Source organism: Leuresthes tenuis, unplaced genomic scaffold (genome assembly GCF_036924035.1).
Source record: "Leuresthes tenuis unplaced genomic scaffold, fLeuTen1.0.hap1 SCAF_8, whole genome shotgun sequence".
Classification (NCBI taxonomy): Eukaryota; Metazoa; Chordata; class Actinopteri; order Atheriniformes; family Atherinopsidae; genus Leuresthes; species Leuresthes tenuis.
In genome coordinates, this window is record NW_027325362.1 from 20320258 (window position 1) to 20342329 (window position 22072).

Genomic DNA, 22072 nt, shown 5'->3' on the forward strand with positions numbered 1-22072 from the left:
TAACACTGTCTTTTCCCATATACTCTCAAGGCTTTTGTCAGGAAATTACTGAGTAGTGCAATTGACCTCCCAGCTATGTAATTATTTAGGTTTAGGTTAACACTGCCCTCTTTGCTCTGCTATTATTCATGTCAGGCTCTCTCCTTAGTCACTTTCTAACTTATTAAAGAGAGGCACGCTAGATTCTCAGCTTTGTTTAGCCTCACAAACGGACATGAGCGACTGTCCTTGTTTCAGAGGATTCCATGGGAATGTTACCCAGATCAGTATGGCATAAATAACACCCTTGCCTGCTTGTTGTCGAGAGCCCTTAGGTATCAGTCGTTACTGAAAAAGCCTTTGTGTGTCTTAAACTCTGGGTTTGTAGTCATACCAGCCGGGAATAAAAAGCAAAACAGGATAAAAAATGGCTCCATCTGGAATATGTTCTCCTCTCTGGCTACGTTCAGCCTGGAGGTTTTTCTTTGTGGCGATGATACTCGTTCAAAGGCTGATTACTAAAACAGATGAGTGCCCAGACCTCCTTGTGGCAGACTGAGAGGCAGGCTGAGAGGGGAAAGGCGGGAGGGAGATGGCGATCTGTGATGTTGAACACCATCTTTGAATCCATGCAGTTTTTTTAGCCCGGCAGATCAGACGGGAACAGTTTCCCTAAACCGTGTCTAATCTGAAGGAAGCTGCTGTTATATGTTGCAATTGCACGTGATATAGGGTGTCAGTAAAGTTTTAACTGACATACTCCCACAGATTAAAAGGAAAGAACAAGTTCAACGAGAAGCGCTAGTTCTTCCTCAGAGTTGCCATCCTGATCCAGAATAAACTGCATTTATCTGCCAAGTCATTAACATTCCCACGCACCATTGATTTGTCTTCTCATTTCAACCATGTAGGTGTGTGTTTGGATATGAGCAACGGTGCTTGTGGATTTCCATTGCTCTCACAAAACGTGAGAAAGAAAAGCAGCGGTTTAACTGAATGCTGTGAAGTAGCACCGATCCCCCTGAGATTTAGAAATGTCTGCAATAATCAGCATTTCATGTTAATAATGCACGACATTACTGCGTTGTCAAAAGTTCATCTTACTCTGCGCGTCTCCCTTTCGAGTGCAAAACTAAAACAATGAGCCGAAAGGCAACCCGCTCGTAGTTTGTTTGATTCACTCTGCTATGTCATCATTTCTATATGTAGAAAAGTTCTTAAACACACTCCTTTCCAGTGCCAGACTACACAGACACACACCTACAAAAGGTGTTTTCCACCCCAAAAAATCCAGAAACCTTTAATTAGTGAAGAACTAATATCAGGGATTTTTCCCTCAGCGGTAAAAGTCCCTCTTTCTCTGTGTGATTTGAAATTCCTGATGTATCAAATCTGCGTGTGGTTGTCTCAAATTGCCTTTGAATTTCGACCTAAAACTAAGCCTAGTCTCAGTTGTTCCCTTTTGCCCAACTCACCATTATTATTATCCCATAACTTGCCTGTACAATCATGCATGTGTAGGTGATAGTTGAATTAGCAGTATGTCCCATAGCCTCGATATCAACAAGATCTATGCTTCTAAAGAAAATCCCTGGCTGAAAAAATTCCAAGATGCTGACAATAGTCTCTCGAATCTAACTTTGACCAAGACGACTTTTAAGCTGTTTTAAAGAGAAATTTGGGGCGACAAAAACCTCCAGCGAAGACCAACTGATAAGAAGAAGTTGAATGGCAAAGTAGTTCTCCAGATTTAAGGTGAACATACAAAGTTCAGCTCAAAGCTTATGCAGTTGATCAGTTTATACAGCTTGAAATGATTTAAGTTGCGTACCTTAGATGCTGCACTGCAGTGTTATCTGTGAACTGCACATTAACATTCAGGCTGGAGCGCTTATATCGATGGCTTTGTATTCATTTGATGAGAATACATCCACAGTGGATTCTTTAGGCATGACTTCAGATAACAGCCAAGTACAGTAGGATTTCTGTCCTTGATGTAAAGAGGTCATCTGCAGGATAGCACACTTTCCACCAAACCTAAAGTAAGGAAGCAGAAATCCCACCTAACCAACGTCTGTGTGCTGCATCTGACAGCGTAGTAATACGCCTGTTGGCTGGCCATCTATGCGTGACTTTAGCTGGATCCAACCATGTTATGACTGACATGCCCATATTTACACAACATGAATTTAACGGACGATGGAGCTGCACGCAGCTTTAATGTAAAGGACCCCCTGGCACTAATCCCGCCAGTACATCCACTCATCTGTGGGCAAGATTGCGTGCATGGCTGTGAATGTGGGTTGTAAGGAGGGGTGGGAGTGTGTTCCATATGTTCTGTACATGGACTGTAGATTGATACTCCTCCCCCACTTAAGAGTGAGAGCTGAATCATCCTGCCAGTAGTTATTGAAGAGCCATTTTCTGCCTTTCCCCTCACTAGTTGACGTCTCTTTGTCCTGTCCGGTCACTGGGTCTTCATTGCGTGACTGCACCCAGCAGAGGCGGGGGGGCTCAGGCACCATTACTGTCAGTGGGTGTCAAGCTTTGTGCAAGTCTCTGAGAAGATGCAGTGTGACAGTGTTTCTGGATTTGGTGTCATAGCTGCAGACATAAGGAAAATATTCAGCAGCCACCAAATCGGGCACGTTGTCCTCCCCATTCGTTCTTTAAAGTCCCAGAGCAACTTGTCACACAGCAGTGTCCATAACCTACTTTTTTTTTTACAGGCCAGGATTGCAGTCCTGCTTTTTTTCGTTCCTGTCGCAGTTCCCACAGCTTTTATGCTTTTATGTTCCTTTTATGTTTTTTGTCAGTTGACCAAATCCAGCTTCTCATGTATAATGACTGAAGCTCTCTCAGTCAGATTCTCTTCGCCAGAGTCTGTGCCCAAGTGTCAGAATGCCCCCCCCCCCTCTTCCTGCTGTCTCTGATTTGACACAGCAATAGCATCCCTCTGTGGCTCCAGCCTGGCTTGCTGACCTCTATCAGCCACAGCTGATAAAATCCGACACTCCTCTGACTGAAGGCCCAGCCTGTTACGTATTTCCCAGGATTGTGCAGGAGTGTTTTATATATACAGTATAAGGACACTCAGCTGTGTGTTTGGGTCTTTTTCTTACCCATATGGTTCTGTCAGTCAAGTCTTATGCTTAGCGTTCCCCAAGATAACACACCCTACCCTGGCCCACTGTTGCAGAAACCTTTCTCCATGGCAACAAATCAGCTCAGTGAGAGGAACAGACTCTCATTGAGCTGAATGGTGAGGGATGAATGGTCCAAGCATCTGCCTTGACTTTATCCTCACAATTCATCTGTTATCATCCCCATGTTGATGGCGCTTCCTGTTCTGCCTCTAACATAATAATTATACGCCCCTAATTATGGCGTTAGCTGCCAGGCCTGCTCCAACACTTAGTCATGCAGAGAGGGATTATGGGGAGGTATTTGCTACTAATAGGTTGTGAAACTCTGCCTTCTGTTTGTCGAGTAGACAGCTGGAGAAAGTTGAACTATGAATGAAGCTGTACATGGACGGTTAGACTGTGTGGCTGTTAGAAAGTCCAGGGCAAATTGGAAGTGAGGTGATACTAAAGTGGATTAGGAGTGGAAGAGGCTTATGCTGCTTGTGCACATAATTATAGTGCCGTGAAGATTTCTTGACGATCCAAATAAAATATCAGAGATTCTTTAGATGCAGTATCTCAGAGATACCAGCTGTTGCCAAATGCTTGTTTGCAGCAGAGTGTTGGGTGTGATTTGACGGCAACTTTCACTGCAAATGAGACCCGTTGTTCCTTCACACCACTTCTTAAACTCTCCTATGTCTCCGTGACTCATTGTTTCCCCGTCTGGTTTTTAAGTCCCTTTTCCTTTCACTGCACTAATAGCAGGTCTGCTTGAGTGTCTGGCCCCAGGTCCCCATAGCTGAATTGTCCTTCATCGCCGCCTCCTCTTCCTCCTACTGAAGCTGTTGACCTTGAATGAGAAACACAACCAATTTGCTCAGATACTTGCGCATGTTTGCAGGCATGCATACAGGCACATTATCATCATCCGTCTCACTCCCCTAAATGCAAACATTTCTATCTAACAAACATGTAAAGACTGACTTTTTTATTGAACACACTCACAGACACGCGCAGTTGTGGAGCATCTGTTCTACAAAGGAGCTAATGAGCAGCGCCTGCCTCAGATGGGAATATATCTGAGGGGGGTTGAGGCCTTGTTACTGTGGAGACATGTCCCATGATCCCTTGGAGGGCAGAGCGCTGCCAGGTTCCCGTAAAATGTATTAACGGGTCTTTCTCTACTGGTCCATCTGAGCTCACGCGCCTTTCCTCGCCTCTCCACCTCTGTCTCAGGTTCGCTCATGCCATGCATATTTCATAGATGATCCACGCTGCAGCAGAGGTGCAGCAGGCTCTCTGTTAGGCCATAGGACTGGAACTTTGGTGGAATGTCTTCCACATAAGCATGTGCTGTGTACACACAAACCCCAACAGGCTGATGATTAAACTGAGGCAACCCAAACAAAGATCAGTGAACACATGTATGTATCCTGTAACCACGGCGTATACACTCGCTGCTTATTATGCAACCACAGCTTTGATATCCTCACATAAATAGCAATTAGCCCTTGTGTTCATTCAGTGTAAGAATTAAGTATTTGTGTAGCCAACATGCGCAGCAGAAGAAGGGGAATTTCAGCAAGATGGGAGTCTGTTACAGCAAGTCATTCATACATACTGAATACATGCCATTAGTGGCCGTACAGCTCAGCAGCAAGTAGTGATTCTGTCAAGAGATTAGTGGGAGTTTCCTGTCAAGTCAAAGAACATTTTTATAACAGGCAATTTATAAAAAGAGGTTGATGGAAAGATTAGCTAGGAATAGGAACAGTTTACGGAAGGATGAAACGAACTGGACATGATGAGGATCACCATATCTGCTTGTCACCCTTAGACAAGCTCTGAGGAGAGTTCAGGAATGCTTTGCTGCTGTTAGATGGATGTACTGTGTGTTGATATATGTAGCTCAGTGTACTGGGTCAAGTTCCTAATGCCAAAACCACATTTCGCCCTTTGTTTTACACAGCCAGTGTTTGCTTTCATTCAGAGAGCGACTGTAGATCAGTTCCCACGCCATCTGTTTTTCTCATTCATTAATCGCTAGGACACTATTGATCAAGTTTCATTTTGCTTGTGTGAGCGACGCCTCCTTCATTTGTTGTGCCATTCGCTCGTCTTCTGTACAAAACTGGAGATGCTCCTGATCAGCTTTAAAGTGATATTGAAAGGTGCTCTGGCTTTGCTTTTTCAGCGCTACAATCATCAGGTGCTATGTCAAAACATGTTATCCGTTGCCCTGTTGCTTGCTTTCACTTCAGGCTCATTTTTTATGGTCTGCTAACAACAGTGCATCCCTTTTAACAGAGAGGGTCTATGAACCATCCATTAAATGTCTGTAAACAGCACAGTAAAGGCCCTTCTCGCTCTGGTGAGTGCATTGGTATGCTGATGTAAGCTGACATACCGATGTTGCTGCTCGCTGCTTTGTCTCTCATGGTCACAGCGCTGTCACAGTGATGTGCCTGGCTGTCCTCATGCCTGCTGCACCCATTAGTGTTGTCATGCGTCCTGTGTGGACAGGCGACAGGGCGACCACTTAACTTAATTTTTGCTGCTGTCCTTCCCAGCAGTAATTACTCCTCTCCTCTGTGATTCTGTGTCTGCAGGGTTAGAAAGTGGTGGTGTGACTTTGAAGGAGCCTCTTTCAGAGGGGGAGATTGAGAGCTCTGCACCAGTCACGTTGCGCTGCCATATCGATGGACACCCACGGTGAGTCTCCTCACTCAGGATTACACATCAGTTTAAGGAACTTTGCAAAGCTCTCCTTTCCTCCTTGGTTGCCTCTCTGCTGGCCGTGTCTCCTCACCTTTGAACTTTCTTCTTCTCTTCTCCTAAACTTCTCTCTCAACTACCCCTCTTTAATCCTCTCCCTCAGACCCACTTGCCACTGGTTCAAGGATGGAGCGAAGCTGACAGAGAGGAGCCATCAGATCAACAACAAGGAGAGGACGCTCACCTTTAAGAGCGCCAGTCCAGATGACAATGGTCTTTACTACTGCTGCGCCAGAAATGCAGCAGGGAACGTCTGCAGCAACAGCAACTTCACTCTCAACATTATAGGTGTGTTTGGGAGGGGCCTATTCGACGTGGTCTTCTTCCACTTTGACTAAGACAAGATTATTGTTATTATCGTTGTTAAAGTATCTTCTGTAAAAAAAAAAAAAAAAATGGCAGCAGTGCTTCTCACAAACAGCCCAGAACTCTATATAAAACTGGAAAAAGGTGTGGAGATTAAAACCAATGACCGCTCTGAAGTAGGAGGTAAAAAATATCTACTGGCTCCTATCTGGCTGCTAACTCTTGTGTATTGAAATATCTTCTATAAAGTTTCTATAAAGCAGCTTCTCTATACAGCGTTTCCCTTCTGAACCCAGAAGTAAGGGTGCGCTCCCACTGCTCTGCTTTGAATTGGGCTGTGCAGGAAAATTTTGATCATTTAGTATTGTTTTTAACAATTTTAAGTAGTTAAAATCCTACCACCCATCGACTTTTCCCCCCTCCTCCTCTGTGTGCTGGTTTTCTTGTCTCATTCCACACTTTGCACAGCTGGAAATGACAGAAGAGGAAGAGGGTATATAGACCATTAGTGGTTACAAAGAGCACAAGGAGAAAAAGATGGAGTTTCTAACGAGATTATCAAAGAGTGAGCAAGCACCCCCCTCCCCCTGCCACCCACACACAGAGAAATTCTATTATAAACATCTGCAGAGCGAACAGTAATATCAGCTCCCCCCAACAGTGGGCTTGTTTTGTTGATCTGAGTCTAGCTGCAGCTTCACAGACCGTGTGTTGAACAGGGAGCCTGTTTGTTTTCCTGCAGGCTCTTATCATGATTTCTGTTGTTTGTTCTCTTTGTGCGTGTACCTTGTGCATTACCTTGCAGTACACCAGTGTAGTTCATACAGTAGCACATCTGTGCAAGAAACCTGATGCCTGCCACTTTAATTAGCCATCTGCAACTCAGACATGCAATGTTAGCAGCTGGGTGGAAGAAAAATGGATAATTGTTGAGTTTCCAGTTACGGTGTTACCACCCTCTGCACTTTATCATAAAAGGAAGGCTAACAGATGCAGTCTGGTATTCCGGAGACAGCCAGTCACAAATCTGTAGGCCTTCCTGCACAAACCATGTGTGCTCAGAGTGAACGCCTCCTTTGCTTCAAACTAGCTCTTAACTATATCCTGAAACTGCCTCTGCCTCCATCATCTGTGCAGATTTGAAGCATTGACTCACGCCCATTACCCTGGATTAGGGGCATTGTTGTGTCCCCGTTCCTTTATTGTGTACAGCACCCTTTGAGGATAAAGGTTTTGGTAATTACTCCTCCAGCTTGGACCGTACCAAATCTCTGCTTTTGGCAGGTCAGGGCAGCCCAGTGTTGGCCCAAGCAGGTCGGTTTCAAGACGGCAGCTCCAGTGAAAATGCTCAAAAGAATGTAAATGAAAGGAAAATATGAGGTTGTTTAGCATTCTTTTTTGACTAATCCATTATGATTGCATAAATAATTGAACAGCCCACATAGTCTACCTATATCAAATTGCAGGTTTTCTTGTTGCTATTATAGTTGATCTCACTTGAGTTTTAACCCCAATTTCTGGGAATAGCTCGTCTTTAGATTATCACAGAGGTGAGAGATGATCTCCCCAGCGTGATTCTATGACCCCACTGGTAGAAAAGGAGTTGATAGTCCAGATAAGCTGCAGGGTCTGTCCACTGACCTCATTAAGTCTCCCAAAGGGGCCCCTTTGGTGTTGACACGCACCACCACCTGAGGGCCGCTTGCTCACCAGCTTCACGCTGCTGTTGGCAGCTTTTAATAAAGCCTGTTCATCCACACAGGTAGAACTTGAATCTAATGCCTACAGATTTTAACCGTCCTTTTTTTTTTTTCTTCTTCTTCTTTGAATTCCTTCCAAAGATAAGAGCTTCCCGCGGGCGGTGGTCTCACCTGAGGACCAGGCGGTGCTGAAGAACGAGGAGGCTGTGTTCCACTGCCAGTTCACTGCAGAGCCGGCCCCCACTGTGGAGTGGTACCACGAGAACGAGTTGCTGGCAAACAAGTCTCGGTACGCTGAGTGCTAAACCCTGCCATTATGCGTCTAAGTCCTCAAATTCTTCCTTTTGCTCTGTATTCTTAAACTCTCCTCTTACACACATCCACGAGTCATGCTGCCATCAGCTCATTTCATCTTCTAACCATTGTGTCAGTCTTGTGTGTCTGGGTGTGCAGTGTCTGGATATTGCACTGGACCCAGTGAGGTGGAACCCTACAGCATCTCCTCAGCTCTTTGTGTGCCGTTTGAACTCGAGCTTAAGACAGATTGCACATAGAGGAATGTTATTACTGGAATAGAGTGCTGTAAAAATTCTCTGCAGTCTACTACACATCACATTAACGCAGCCTTTCTCTCCAGCCTATCACAAAACACTTTGCAGATCTCCAGTGTTCAGGCAGGGAGCGGAAAAACCCTCAAGCCACAATCTGCTTACCAGCATGTCCCCTATAAATACATAAGCACTAGATAATAACCAATTTCTAAGTCTACCCTCAGGATTGTTCGCACCTCATGCTTATACATAGTTACATTATGAGAGGCCTGTTCAGTATGGAGAGTAGTTTAAAGTGATTAGTGAGCTAACAATGGAAATGAAGGACATAAGTATCTATTGTTAGTCATCTGTGTAATGAGCCCGTTTGCTCACAAAGGCTGTGATGATTCAGCACCAGGATTTCAGAGTGTGGAATATAAACACTGTTTGAAAACCTCCCATTGTTTGGTTTGAGGAATTCCAAGGTAGCTCTGTGTTTTGTGTATTTTTGCTTATTGATCTGGGTTGGTTGGAAGGCCAGAGGAATGCAGTTCTGTTCAGGGAATATCATGTGTTTCGCACCTGCGCTGTTTGGATAACCCTCCCTACACTGCGTGAATGTCTGATGTGGATCATCTTTCATGTATGCGAAATTAAGTAAAAAATGCACCAGCTTAAGCTCGGGGGTGTTTTTGCAGACAGTCTCTCCCATGGGTCAGACTTGTTCTGGAGGCAAAAAAAAAAAGATGAAGCCAAACCGATTCTTTCTGCACAGGGTCCCATGTCCAAGGATAATTGGCTTGAAAATGTCTTTGCTCATTTTCTTTTGTAGTTATTTTAGACATTTCCTCTGTGTGAAGTAATGTTCCACAGACTGTTTCACCAACTCATGGGTGGAATTATACTCAAGGTCCCTCAGCTCATTTCCCTTCCACTCCTGAACTCAGAAGAGATGACAAAGAAATATCACCCTTCCTGAGGGAATCCACTGTAGAACCAAACAATTCTGGATTAATCCTGCTTTTGGAAAACGCTCCTCAGGAATCTCATGAACTCTGCTACGACTTTCTCATCAATCTGGGATGAGCTGTTGATTAGTCTTTGGAGCTGCTGTTTGTGCTGTGTGGGATGTGCAGCTCCTTATCAATCATCCCTGATTTTGGCCTACGGTCAGCCTATAATTACTTCTGGCCGACACCGATGCTCCCATCAGCCTCCCAGAGGCGAGGGGCCTCCTGAAGACAACTGTCTTTAAAAAGTGACTCCAAATGTGGGATGATTTTCCTGTGTTCTGTATACAAAGTCTTAGTATTCCCTGACTCCAACTCTTTGAAGCAGCATATGGATCGGTTTTACTGAATCACAGCAGGAAAGTGTAAAGTTACATGCCAAGTCTAAACAGGGCGAAGTCAAAATAGCCCATATTTTCTGTAACTTTTCGTATTATCCTGTGGAGCTTCTGGCAGGCCGCAACTACTGCTGAGAATGATTTTCAGATGAAGTCTGAAAGAGATCAGAGCATTTCTGTGGGATCCATTGTTGAGACGCTCCGCTTTCATGTACAAATGATATGCAAAATGCCGTTTGTTGCTCGGTGATCGTGAAGGAGTGCTTAATCTGTTTTCTCTCTGCAGAGTGATCCTGCTGTCCAACGGGACGCTGCTGATCACACAAGTCAAGCCCAGGAACACTGGAACCTACAAGTGTGTTGGCCGTGGCCTCAAAGGATCCCGCGTTACACTGGAGGCCTCGCTCCTCATAGCTGGTACACGCACACACACACACACACACACACACACACAAATGGCAGCTGTTGAATTGGTGAAGTATAACACCTGCGTTTCAGTAATCTGAGAGTGAGACGGGCATTTGTGATACTTGTTTATCTTCCCCTCCATCTTTCCCTGCTCTCCTCTCCATTTTTTTCTGGCTCTATCACTTAGGGCCCGATCTCTCTGATGATGATCAAATTTTCTTATTGACATCCTGCCCAGCTGTATCCACCACATACACTGTACTGGATCATCTTTCCACTTCCTCTTCCTATTATTTCCTCCGACAGCCCAGCTGTTTTTCCGAGCTTGTTTAGACCAACAAGCTTCCTCCAAACACCTGGCAGACCAGCAGTAAAAACAGCATTCCACTTTTACTGAAACAGGCTAATGAGGCAAAATGTTGCTGGTGATTAGCGTTCTGCCAGGGAGAAGTGACTGCTTGTAAACAAACGGGTAAATTAAATCGCTGTGAAATGAAACCAAAACTTAAAAGAACTACAGCAAATCTATGATACATGCAAAAGAAATTGATCAAACATGCAAGCCCAGACCTATCAAACCTGTTTGAGTATTTCACTTGAGCCGACTCTTTTCCTTTTTCTGGAAACATGCTTTGGAAAACCATAACCTCTTGAAAGCGTGTTTTATCAGTGTTCTCCTTCAGGTTAAAACAACATTCTGTAGTATCTTCTCATCTCACTAATTGGCTAGCATTCTGAAACGCAAGTGCATGCAAGCCAAATACTCTGAATAAGCTTAGGGCTGGAATTTCTATACTTTTCAATGTCCCGATTACTTGATTCCTCACGAACAGCCCCTTTCCCCCAAAGGTTTGGGATCAACAACGTACAACTCTATCTGCAGTTTTAACCCAGTGAACCACAGCTCCATTTAAATACCTTAATTCACTTAATCTGATGGTAATCCCTGCAGGCATTATAGGGGATTGTGTCACAGTAGAATTCAGTATTTAGGGACAAGTTTGAACAGCCTATCAGAGCTCCACCTCATTTGTTTCTAGTCGCCATTCGGCTTCTCTTTCATCTGCTGAAAAATGCATGTTTTCATTTGTTTCCATTAATTGATTTGGATTTGGACACGGAGAAAGTTCGGGCCACTGTTGGCCGATCAAGTATTAATGACTTCCATTTGGGACACAGGGCATTAAAGCTCATGGTGGTGGGAGGTCTTGTGAGCCTTTGTGACATGGATCCCATTCCACTTTCTGTGTAGGGGCTGCTGGTTTTGGTATGACCAAATGGGCCAGAGTTAATTCCCACACTAAGTACCACCTATATTCTCAGTTCGCCTACTGTGCACTTTTATCTCTAATTGCTCTTGCCTGCGCCTCAAATCAGAGGACTTATCCTAACAAGACAAGAAATGCGTTATCAGAACTGTGGGTTGGAATTAAATGTGCTTGGGATCAAATTTGAAATACTCCATTGGGTTTGAATACAAACTGATGATTAAATGGAAATAAATTCCAGCATTTAAATAGCTGCTTAACGCTGAGAATGACTTCTGTGTGCTTGCTCTCCACCACAGAAATAGACGACGTGGTGCTCAAGATGTCGAAGGTGTTCACGGCAGACACCCTTCAGCGGGTGGCCTGTAACCCCCCACGCGGCAGGCCCGACCCCGAGGTTTGGTGGGAGAGAGAAGGTCAGCGGGTGCCCTCTGAGGGCAGAGTGTACCAAGATGGGCGCTATTTGATTTTCAGTCCAACGGAGGAGGGGGATTCAGGCACCTACACCTGTGTGGCCCAGAACAAGGCTGGACGCAGGACACAGGAAGCAACGTTCACTGTGGCCAGTAAGTCGCACACGGACCATTTGGCATGGAAACACAATGAGTACAAGTACTGTGAATGTAGCCCTGATTATCTGTGCTCATAGGATTCACAGAGGATCGTGTTAAAAATACAGGCTTTTTAATGTCTCTCCTCTGGCACAAGAGTAAGGAACTGCACACTCAGTTGCTGTATGCCCCTTTTAAACAGACAAACACAAATATCAGGCACTAATACACCAGCTTTTACTGAGACTGGATTTAGTCCCGCGAGCTCAGACAATGTCTGTTTGCATAATTATGCATAATCCATCTGCAGCAAGCGTGAACACCTCTACAAAAGCGGAAGTTTTGGCACCTGGAGCATTCAGGTGTGTGTTAACCCAATGCCAAGGAAGAAGGATTTTTGTTTGTTTCTACCCATCAATCAGGAAGGGGCTGTAAGAGCATTTCCAAACCATCCATCATTCTACAGTGAGAAAGACCAATTACACAAGTGGAAAACGTTTGATAATCATCTTAGTAGTGGACGCCTGAGCAAGTTCACCTTCAGGTCAGACCTTGAGATACCCACGAGGGAAAAATCCAAGAGTTTTATCTCATACCCCGCAGGCTGGTGTTTAAAGTTTAAAGTTTCTGACAGTACAATTGGAAAAAGACTGAACAAGTACGGCTTGTTTTTCAACATAGTCTTTTAGACAGACGAGATCACTGGAGAGATTTGGCCATAATGCACAGTGTTACGTTTGGTGCAAACACAATGCAGCAGATCAGCACAAATGACTGATACCAGCTGTCAAGCACAGAGGTGGAAGGCTGATGATTTGGGCTTGTTTTGGCCACAGGACCCGGACACTTTGTGTTTGAGTCAGCCGTGAGCTCCTCTATACTCAACAGTCAATTGTGAGGCCTTCTCAACAAAATATCTGAAAAAACAAAGAATTGAGGTGTTGCACTGGCCTGGTAAAAGTCCATATCATCTATCCTTTATTATTCAACCTCTTAAACCTTTACGCCCTTAACTTTTATTATTGATTATTTCACGATTTTTCTCATTTATTCTCAATATTTTGTCAAGACTTTTATGCAAGGAATGGACCCATGGATCGGCAAAGTTACAGCATATGTCAAATATAGCTGCATTCCCTTACGCTCACTAATGCCAGGAGCGTAACAGGAAAACTGGGATCATCTGCCAGATACAGAGATTATTTATGGTGTCCATATTTAGACCGACCAAACGGCCTTACTAATCGACACTTAATGTGTTCCTTCAATGGACAGCTGTGGAGTTAAGTTGTTAATTTTAAGTGTAAAATGTCCACTCTGTTTATGTGTGTCTACAGCTTCTCCAGTGTGGGTCACAAGACCTCAGGACAGCAGTTTAGAAGAAGGTAAACCAGGTTACCTCCACTGTCAGGCGCAGGCCAACCCCCCGCCTGAGGTCACCTGGCTCCGCAACAACCTCACAATCACACCTGAGGTTTGTTAGCACTCACACCTCTTTGGTCTTACGCCTCTAAACTCACCAAATATTTTATGGAGTGAAAGAGTTCACTTGAAAAACATGATTTTCTTTTTTTTTCTCCCCATCAGGACTCTCGTTTTAAGTTATTTCCTAACGGCACCCTCAGGATCAACAACGTGGAGGTGTACGACGCTCACAAATACGGCTGTGAAACCAAAAATGCAGGCGGCCGACTGTATGGCCTGGCTCGAGTTACTGTGCTGGGTAAGCTTTACTCCGCTTCTATTTGAAATCTCTGCCGAGACTAAACAATACAGCCAAATGACCAAAACCACGATGATTAATACAGAGCTGAGAAAAAATAAAGAAACAAATGCGGTCATGCCTGACGGCCTGTGTGTGTGTTTGTGTGCTTCCTAAAATAGAAGTGTGCACTGTGTATGTGGGTGTCCTGCAGAACACCCACGGAGGTGTTGCAGATGACTCATACACGGCAGCTTTATTCCATCCTCCGTTTTTACACCTTATCTGTGTGATGAATTCCTGTCTGCAGCATCTTGCTGTGATAGATGGCCCGCCATGTCACACAGCCGTCTGTTTATTAGATCTCAGCGTCTGATAGACCTCAGTATTTACAGTAATCAGATGTGTGCTTGTGTAAAGCCACATTTCCCCAAAAACATGAATATGTGACCGTGATTTTGCATCAGCTCAGTGTCATTTTATCTGTAGGGCGAGTTGCACAAAAGAGGCTTTGACTTGCCCCCATGCCCCCGTCCCATGTGTTAACCACATGTGTAATGTGTGTGAACGCTGTGTTTTGACTTGTATTTCAGAGAAGCTGAAATTCACGCCGACCCCCCAGTCTTCCCAATGCCTGGAGCTGGATAAGGAGATCACTATCCAGTGCTCTGCGAAAGGCAAAGAGATCCCCACAATCCGCTGGACCAAAGCAGGTATGCACACCTCTGGCTTAACCTTTGCTTCCATGGGCTGTGGATCAGATAAGGAACAGCTGTTAAACAAAGTTGAAAATGCGGTAACAGTCTACACCCTTTCGACATCATTATGATGATAAATGCGGTTTCCACAAGAATATGTTCAGACCTGCACAGAGTGTACAAACGGTGCGAGGAAGAGTCATCATCACAGATCCTTTTACCCTTTCGTCTGCGTTAGTGATAATAGAGATCCTCAAACACTTTAATTCTACAAGGATTCCATACACGGCTCTCTTAAGTCCCCTTTGCACCCTTATGTCTCTCTCTGCCCCCCCCCTGCAGACGGAGGTGAGCTGCCCCCTCACGTGGAACAGAGAAATGGTCAGCTCCACTTCACCAAAGTCACCCGCAGCGACGCCGGCAACTACACTTGCATCGCCTCCAACAGCCTGCAGGGGGAGATCAGAGCCTTGGTGACCCTCACTGTGGCCGGTAAGCATCGACAATCGCAAGAGGCCGGGAAGCAGGAAGTCTTGGGTGATGCTTCCAGATTAATCAACAATCCCACATTGAAAGCACTTGTGGTTTGAGTGCACACAATGGTCGTTTCATTACAAAGTAAAAAGTTCTCACGGACGTGAAGTTTCAAACACAGCAGCATTTGTTGTGCTCTTTGTGGCCGTTTTACAGCCCTCGAATGAAGTGTGTTGTGTAACAGAGAGGTTGTTAACCGGTCACCACACTCGCAAGTCTCTGAAGGAGATGATATCCATCAGTTGTGGCCTCGCATTAACAAGCTTTTGCTTGCTTGTGTGTCCATGTGCGCATACAGTGTACATTCGGTTTAAGGTGGAGCCAGACAACACAACTGTGTACCAGGGTCACACAGCCATCCTGCACTGCCAGGCCACCGGTGACCCCGAGCCGCACATCCACTGGATGGCCAAAGACAAGACGCTGGACATCAGTAAGAACAGGAGGTAAATCAGACGCGCGTTACTTGTTTTGATCAGACGGATTGTGGACTCAGTTTTCTTTAAAAAATGATCGGTTGTAGTTTGATCTCTGCCCTTTGATTGGACATCAAAGCTGTGCAAATATAGTATCGTGCACCTGAATTTGAAAATTGATCACAAAATGGCCACAGTCACTCATTTTGTTGGACTTTCTCGCACGTATGACTTTCAGTTTTGCTAATAACCCAACTTACAAGCACGCAGTAGTTCATGATAAGTTGAAAGAAGCCATTTATGACAGGTTTGTTTAGGTGAAATATTACTAAATTAAACTTTGGGTGCTCACTTGCATCCGAAATGAGGAGCCTTTTTAGTTTTTTTGATCTCTTTTAAGCAAGTAGAAGTGAGTGTGTTATCAACATTAGCAGAAGATGGTGAAATTGATTGCTAAATACCCTGGCCAGCATGATAACTGTTAAAAGACATTTCTCGCCTCCTTTTTTTTTTTTCTTTGGCTTCTCCATTGGCCGTGAAATCGTGACATTTAGACATCCACCTTCATTTGTGCTGTTCCTGCTTCCTCCAGGTTCCAGAAGATGCCCAACGGCTCCCTGGTGATCACAGACGTCTCTACAGATGACACGGGCAGGTACACGTGCGTGGCAGGAAACAGCTGCAGCATCAAAGACCGTGTGGCTCAGCTGTATGTTGTGGGTGAGTTTAGCACATGCTCATAAGCACGGTTTTTAAGAGGCACAGAGGTGCACACATGGGGTGTAAGCCCCAATCACAGGAGCAGAATGAAAGCATTAATTAAGCCTCCTCACTCTGCCTGTCATTCACGCCGACAGGTTAATAACAGCAGCCACATTTCTGACGCCACGGCTGTCACTGGGGTGCTGGGATTGGGCAGACGTGAGATCTAATAAAGCTTCACACTCTGAGGCTCATTGTTTACTGCCTACAGCTGAAAATTACAGTCACACGCTCGCGCTACTCTCCTATGTTAACTTGTTTTCTCGGAAAGTAGCAGAACGATATTGAAACTCAGGTTAGAGGAGACCCTTGAATTCAGGTGTTTGTGTGACGGCTCTGCCCAGCAAAACCAGAGCAATAACACGACCGTTAGAACATTTAAATTTTACAGCAGATGAGGGATTGGTATTCTTTTTTTTGTTTGTTTTTCATGGCACAGAAGTCTTTCAGCAGCTTTGTAACAGTTTGTGAAGCAAACCCATACTAAAACCAGTCTAAAATTGTTTGCATATTGTCTTAGAATATATCCAACAACAATAAGATGTGTTTAAATATGCACTTTAAAGGACTTAAATGTGTTAAAGATCGCCCACCATGTAAATTAACCTTTTACGTGTTCATACATGCTGCTTGTGTCCAGCAGACAAACCAGTGCATTTCCACGATGTAGATGAAGACAAGGCTCCATACAAGATGATCCAAACCATCGGCCTGTCAGTGGGAGCGGCTGTGGCCTACATCATCGTGGTGCTGGGACTCATGTTCTACTGCAAGAAGAGACGCAACGCCAAACGGCTGCAGAAGGGCCAGGATGGAGAGGAGCCTGAGATGGAGTGTCTTAATGGTATGAATGTCAGGCGGTTTGAATGGGATTCATCAGCATGTTCCTTTTTTGTGCTCATTTTATCATCCTGAAGTGGATTAGTAGTAGTAGTAGGATATTTGCTGCCATCTTGTGTTCAGTCTGGGTATAGAAATAACAAGTGAAATCCAAAGAAATGTTAGTGTGTCCTACAGATATGTGATTGTTGATCCAGTGGTGCATGTGTTTTATATTGTCAGGAGGTGCTGTTCAACAAAATGGCCACATCACAGCTGAGATCCAGGAGGAGGTGGCTCTCACCAACATGGGCACCATCGCAACAACCGAGAAACGCCACAGCCACGCCAACGATAAGCTCCACTTCCCTCGCACAAACCTCCAGACCATCACTACTTTAGGTAAACTGACATTACTCAACTCTTTTTTTTTTCCTTAAATATATTTCACTCAGAATAAATGTCTTGGTGTTCAGATTTAACAGAAGCTCAGCTGATCTAGAGGCTGCATCTTGATCTTGTGCTGTGCCAATGTTTGCTCAGGTAAAGGCGAGTTCGGCGAGGTGCTGCTTTCCAAAGCTAAAGGTATCGAGGAGGGCGAGGAGGAGACGGTGGTGCTGGTAAAGACTCTGCAGTCCAGAGATGAACAGCTGCAGCTGGACTTCCGCCGTGAAGCTGAAATGTTCGCCAAGCTGAGTCACCCCAACGTAGTGCGCCTGTTGGGCCTCTGCAGGGAGGCAGAGCCGCACTACATGATTCTAGAGTACTATGACCTGGTAATCGCACAGCAATAGAAGCACACTAATTCATGAATAAAGAAATGTCTTGTTTTGCTTTTTTTTTTTTTTTTTGTTTTGATGATGATGATACATTCCATCCATTCTTAATGGCAGGGAGATCTGAAGCAGTTCTTGAGAATTTCCAAAAACAAAGATGACAAAGTTAAATCTCAGCCTCTCAGCACCAAGACCAAAGTAAGTGTTGAATGCATCCTGTGCTCAAACTATCACAGAATGCCCTCATCAAAGTCGCTGTGGTTTGACAGATATGCTCTTTCTTTGTCTACAGGTTTCCATCTGTGCCCAGGTGGCTCGCGGCATGGAGCATCTGTCCAATCACCGCTTCGTTCACAAGGACCTCGCTGCCCGAAACTGTCTGATCAACGGCCAGAGGCGGGTCAAACTGTCTTCGCTCAGCCTCAGCAAGGACGTCTACAACAGGTCCGCCGTACAAGAAGCTGCTGCGTTCATAGCATTAAATCCTCAACAGCTCGGTCAGAATAAAGTAGATTTTCTTTGGCTAATGTCAGATGTTTCCATTTGTAGTGAGTACTACCACTACAGACAGGCGTGGATCCCGTTGCGCTGGCTCCCAACAGAGTCTGTGTTTGAGGACGACTTCTCCACCAAATCTGATGTGTGGGCCTTTGGAGTGCTGATGTGGGAAGTGTTCAGTCATGGGGAAATGCCATATAGCAAACTCAATGATGATGAGGTGCTGGAAGGTGAGCACAGTGGGGTTTGATTCATTACACAAAAAGCAGGATAAGGGGGAAAAATGCGCCTGTTGGTCCTTATATTTGTCTGAAAGATCCCATCATGATGTCTTTGATCTGGTTAAATGACCCTTTTTCTCGCAGGGCTGAAGACGGGTAAGCTGAAGCTTCCCGTTCCGGACGGATGCCCCTCCAAAATCTACAAGCTCATGGTCCGCTGCTGGGCACTTGGACTAAAAGAGCGCCCCTCTTTCACTGACATCGTCCACAGCCTGGGGGAGCTGCCTTCTGACAGCAAAGTCTGAGATGATGACCCACAACCGAGTGGAACTTTTACCGAACCCCCCCTTCCCCCTAAATAAAGACAGAGATGCTGGATTATTAGTCTTACACATTTCAGGGAAGAGGGCTGAAGAAAAACACTTTTTTTTTTTTTATGCATTTCAATTCCAAGTGTGGATGAGACTTCTTTTGCTATATCAAGTGGAAAGGCTCTCATATTTGTGTGAACGGCTTCGTGTGAGCTGTGCCAGGAGCCTTAGCCGCAGCACGGACAATCAGCCTCTCCAGTCTGTGTGCGGTTCCACTGTGACCCTGCTGTCTGCGGACGCTCTTTCTCCGAGACACTTTGATTCACGGAGCCTCGCAAACCTCAGTGCCTCTACCCCATCTCACACACACGCACACACACACACACACACACGCTTAACTGTCAACCGCTCCCTGGGCTCGATGGACACGGCACTCTCACCTGCTCCGATCAGTGGAGGAAACGGCTGAAATGTAAGGTTCTGTTTCTCTCCTCTGTGTTTTCACTCAGAAGCAGAGAGAATATTGAGGCTTTCCAGATGCCAACCATTCAAGAGCGCAATGAGTGAGATTATTCCACCTGGTTTGCTTCCAATTGAAATGTAGTCAGCTTCATTTTTCCCCGGCTTCTGTTACCTTTGTGGCGATACCCGGCCATCATTGTCCCTGCCTAAGTGTGCGCGTTTGTGTGCACTGAGCCATTTCCGTGCTACAGTTTAAATTCAAGCAAGAAGTGTAACAAGATTTGCATGAAGGTTTGTCGACTGTTACTCTTGTGATTTGCTGACACTATCAAACTAAACCATGTTGTGGTAAGACTTCAGGAACAGCATGTAAAAAGATTCTGTTTTACAGCCAAGGAGAATAATGAATGGATGAGTTTGTGCCAGTGTGGGCTTTATATCTTTTTTTATAAATGTTTTTTTTTTTTTTTTTTTGTTGTATTAACCTTGAGGTGCTTATTTGTGTCTACCGATGGGTAAGAACACACACCGTAATAACATCATCATGTCAACTAAGTTGCAGGGATTCAGCGTATCATCAAGTGGAACCTGCAAATGTAATGTCCTCAGAGGTCCAATCACAATTTTTGTCCTGGTCCAAATGTTACGTGCAGTTTTGCTAAGTGGACCATCACACCAGGCAATGTGTACATAATGTAGAAGCCATGCACTAACTTCACTTAAAAGAATCTCCCTCTTTATTTCTTTTGTGTAGAGGGACACGCAGGTGCCTGTTTATTTATGATGAAGGTCCTGTTTTGTTTTAACTATGTTTTATAATAGAAAGGTACTTCTGTGAGGTATTTGTTCTCGCAGTCCATCTCGGTGTGCATTCAGCCTGTTACCCAGCTGACTATGCTAACGCTAAGTACAAAGGAGGTCAAAAGAGTGACTGCAGGTCACCAGTACTCATTTAAGTGCCTGGTAAATGAAGGATTATCCTAATAAGTTCCCTTTTTTTACATTATCTAATCGAATGCAATGGCCTTTGTTTATAAACTTTTTTTTTTTTTTATATGGTTTTAGTGTAATGTTTTGTTTTTATGAATGCTAGGCACTCACACCTAGACCTCTTTTGTTTTTAATCTGCTTCAGCAAATGTTCACCGTAATCACAGATATATTCAAAAGTATCCATGCTGCTGTCAATAAAGGTTCACAGTGTTTTTACCCAATGTGTTGTGATTGATACTGTAGTTTGCCATTGGTGGCAAATTCAGTCTTTTTTTTTATTCATGCATATTTTGTCCACCTTTTGTTTGGTTTAAAAACTCCTTAGATCAATTTTAACTTGCTAAATTACAACGAATGGGCTTCGCAGTTCAACTTTGTGGCGCTGCAGTAGCTAACAGGGACCATTTTAAACCCATCTTCTTTTCTTTTTTTTTTAAGTGTCAACATGAAAATTAGGTGAGGTGTCTGTCCACTTTGACACGTTACATTTACTTCATCAAGTTTTTCCAACTAAAAAGTAAAAATAACTGACAAGGTGCACGACAGCTTCTGTACCCTTTGGGTTAGTTCACAATGGCAAATGTGATAATATCTTGACTGATGTGGACTACCTGTCTTACACAAGTCCCTGCAAGTTAATACTCAAACTCTGCAAGTGCGCATCACTTGGAATACACATGCAAACCTGTGTTGCAGCCGTCCAAAAAGTACCCTAATTTGCCACTTGGTGGTGGTGTATCTCCTCTTTATTAAACGTCACCCTTTGAGCTTTTCATCATCTTCCACTGGATTTGTTAAGTTGCAAACGACAGCATTGCCTTTTGTACATCAAAAACAATTTTCACCACATGCGTCAGTGTTCTCTTGGATTTGTGAAAATGCTCTCCTTTAATCAGATAAAATCAGACTTTCTTTAGTTGAACAACCAACTTTAAATGTGAAGATTTTTCAGTTCTTCCTTGATCATCATGTAAACTGAGTTTTGCATATATGGAGGCCTATGTGGGAGCTTGCTGGTCTGCTGTAGCTATATAGTGATGAATAAAGAGGCTGCACTTAGTACAAATAAATGGCTACTAAGGTGTAATATCCCATGTACTTTGGAAATATTGCAGTGTTAAGACATATTGAGGAATAACGGCTATTTATTAGTTTATTATTGTTATTCCAGCTCATTTCATACAGCCATAACATCATTCCCCCCTAATACACTAGCTTTTTACCAGCTCTAATGGTAATGATAGCCTGCACCATGTAATAAATGTTCCCTGGTATCGTTCCAGCAAATCTTAGGTGTGAAACCAATCTCAAAGACTGATACTTGGGATTTGTCATAACTTGTGTATTGGAACTAGCGAGATGGGTTTACTGCATCATCTAGAGCACTGAGAGATATAACAGACCTCGGTTCCCTGAAGACGAAGTGAAATGTTTCACCAGGCAAATCAATGTCTGAATTCAACTGACAGCTTGTGTCACTGTCCTAGTGCTTACATGTCAAGATCTTCAATGACGCCTAAAGTAAACCACTGGCATAACTAATAATATTGGAAACACATGAGCTTTTTCTGCTTCCTCTGCTGTGGAAAGCCCCGTTGCAAAAGCTGAACAATTATGTGACACAATAACATGTTGATTGTAACTTTTACGCAAGTTTCTGAGGAAAAAAACCTCAAACAAACCAACAACTCCTTACTCTGGTCTAAAATGTGGTGTTGCAGTTGTTAAGTAATGATACTAACAAAAATGTCATACCTTTCCTATAGAAATTATCAGAACTTAACCTTGTCGTTTGCACATCTATCTAAATGTAGGTTATTATCTACAGTAACAGTACTGTACAAAACGCCAGCCTTAAAGTTTACCCTCGCAATGAATTTCATTA

The 22072-nt window shown here is 44.2% G+C and overlaps 2 protein-coding genes across 4 annotated transcripts in view; one reads left to right on the forward strand and one right to left on the reverse strand.

The window, feature by feature from the left end:
• The window catches only part of ptk7b (protein tyrosine kinase 7b), a 59581-nt gene extending 39178 nt beyond the window's left edge, over nt 1–20403 (forward strand). For 2 of the 3 annotated variants that reach the window (XM_072391308.1, XM_072391310.1), the window contains 18 exons: nt 5717–5819; nt 5986–6170; nt 8030–8177; nt 10056–10186; nt 11745–12011; nt 13334–13470; nt 13584–13719; nt 14292–14411; nt 14739–14888; nt 15229–15376; nt 15939–16066; nt 16749–16952; nt 17171–17329; nt 17471–17703; nt 17821–17901; nt 17996–18147; nt 18253–18431; nt 18567–20403. In XM_072391308.1, the coding sequence (XP_072247409.1) occupies nt 5717–5819; nt 5986–6170; nt 8030–8177; nt 10056–10186; nt 11745–12011; nt 13334–13470; nt 13584–13719; nt 14292–14411; nt 14739–14888; nt 15229–15376; nt 15939–16066; nt 16749–16952; nt 17171–17329; nt 17471–17703; nt 17821–17901; nt 17996–18147; nt 18253–18431; nt 18567–18727 (2822 nt within the window). In that variant the 3' untranslated portion in view covers nt 18728–20403. The remainder of the gene's footprint in view (nt 1–5716; nt 5820–5985; nt 6171–8029; nt 8178–10055; nt 10187–11744; nt 12012–13333; nt 13471–13583; nt 13720–14291; nt 14412–14738; nt 14889–15228; nt 15377–15938; nt 16067–16748; nt 16953–17170; nt 17330–17470; nt 17704–17820; nt 17902–17995; nt 18148–18252; nt 18432–18566) is intronic. The other variant, XM_072391309.1, reaches the window with a different exon arrangement.
• Nucleotides 1–22072, reverse strand: part of fhip2a (FHF complex subunit HOOK interacting protein 2) — a 57374-nt gene that overhangs the window by 3418 nt on the left and 31884 nt on the right. The gene's annotated exons all lie outside the window — the stretch shown is intronic.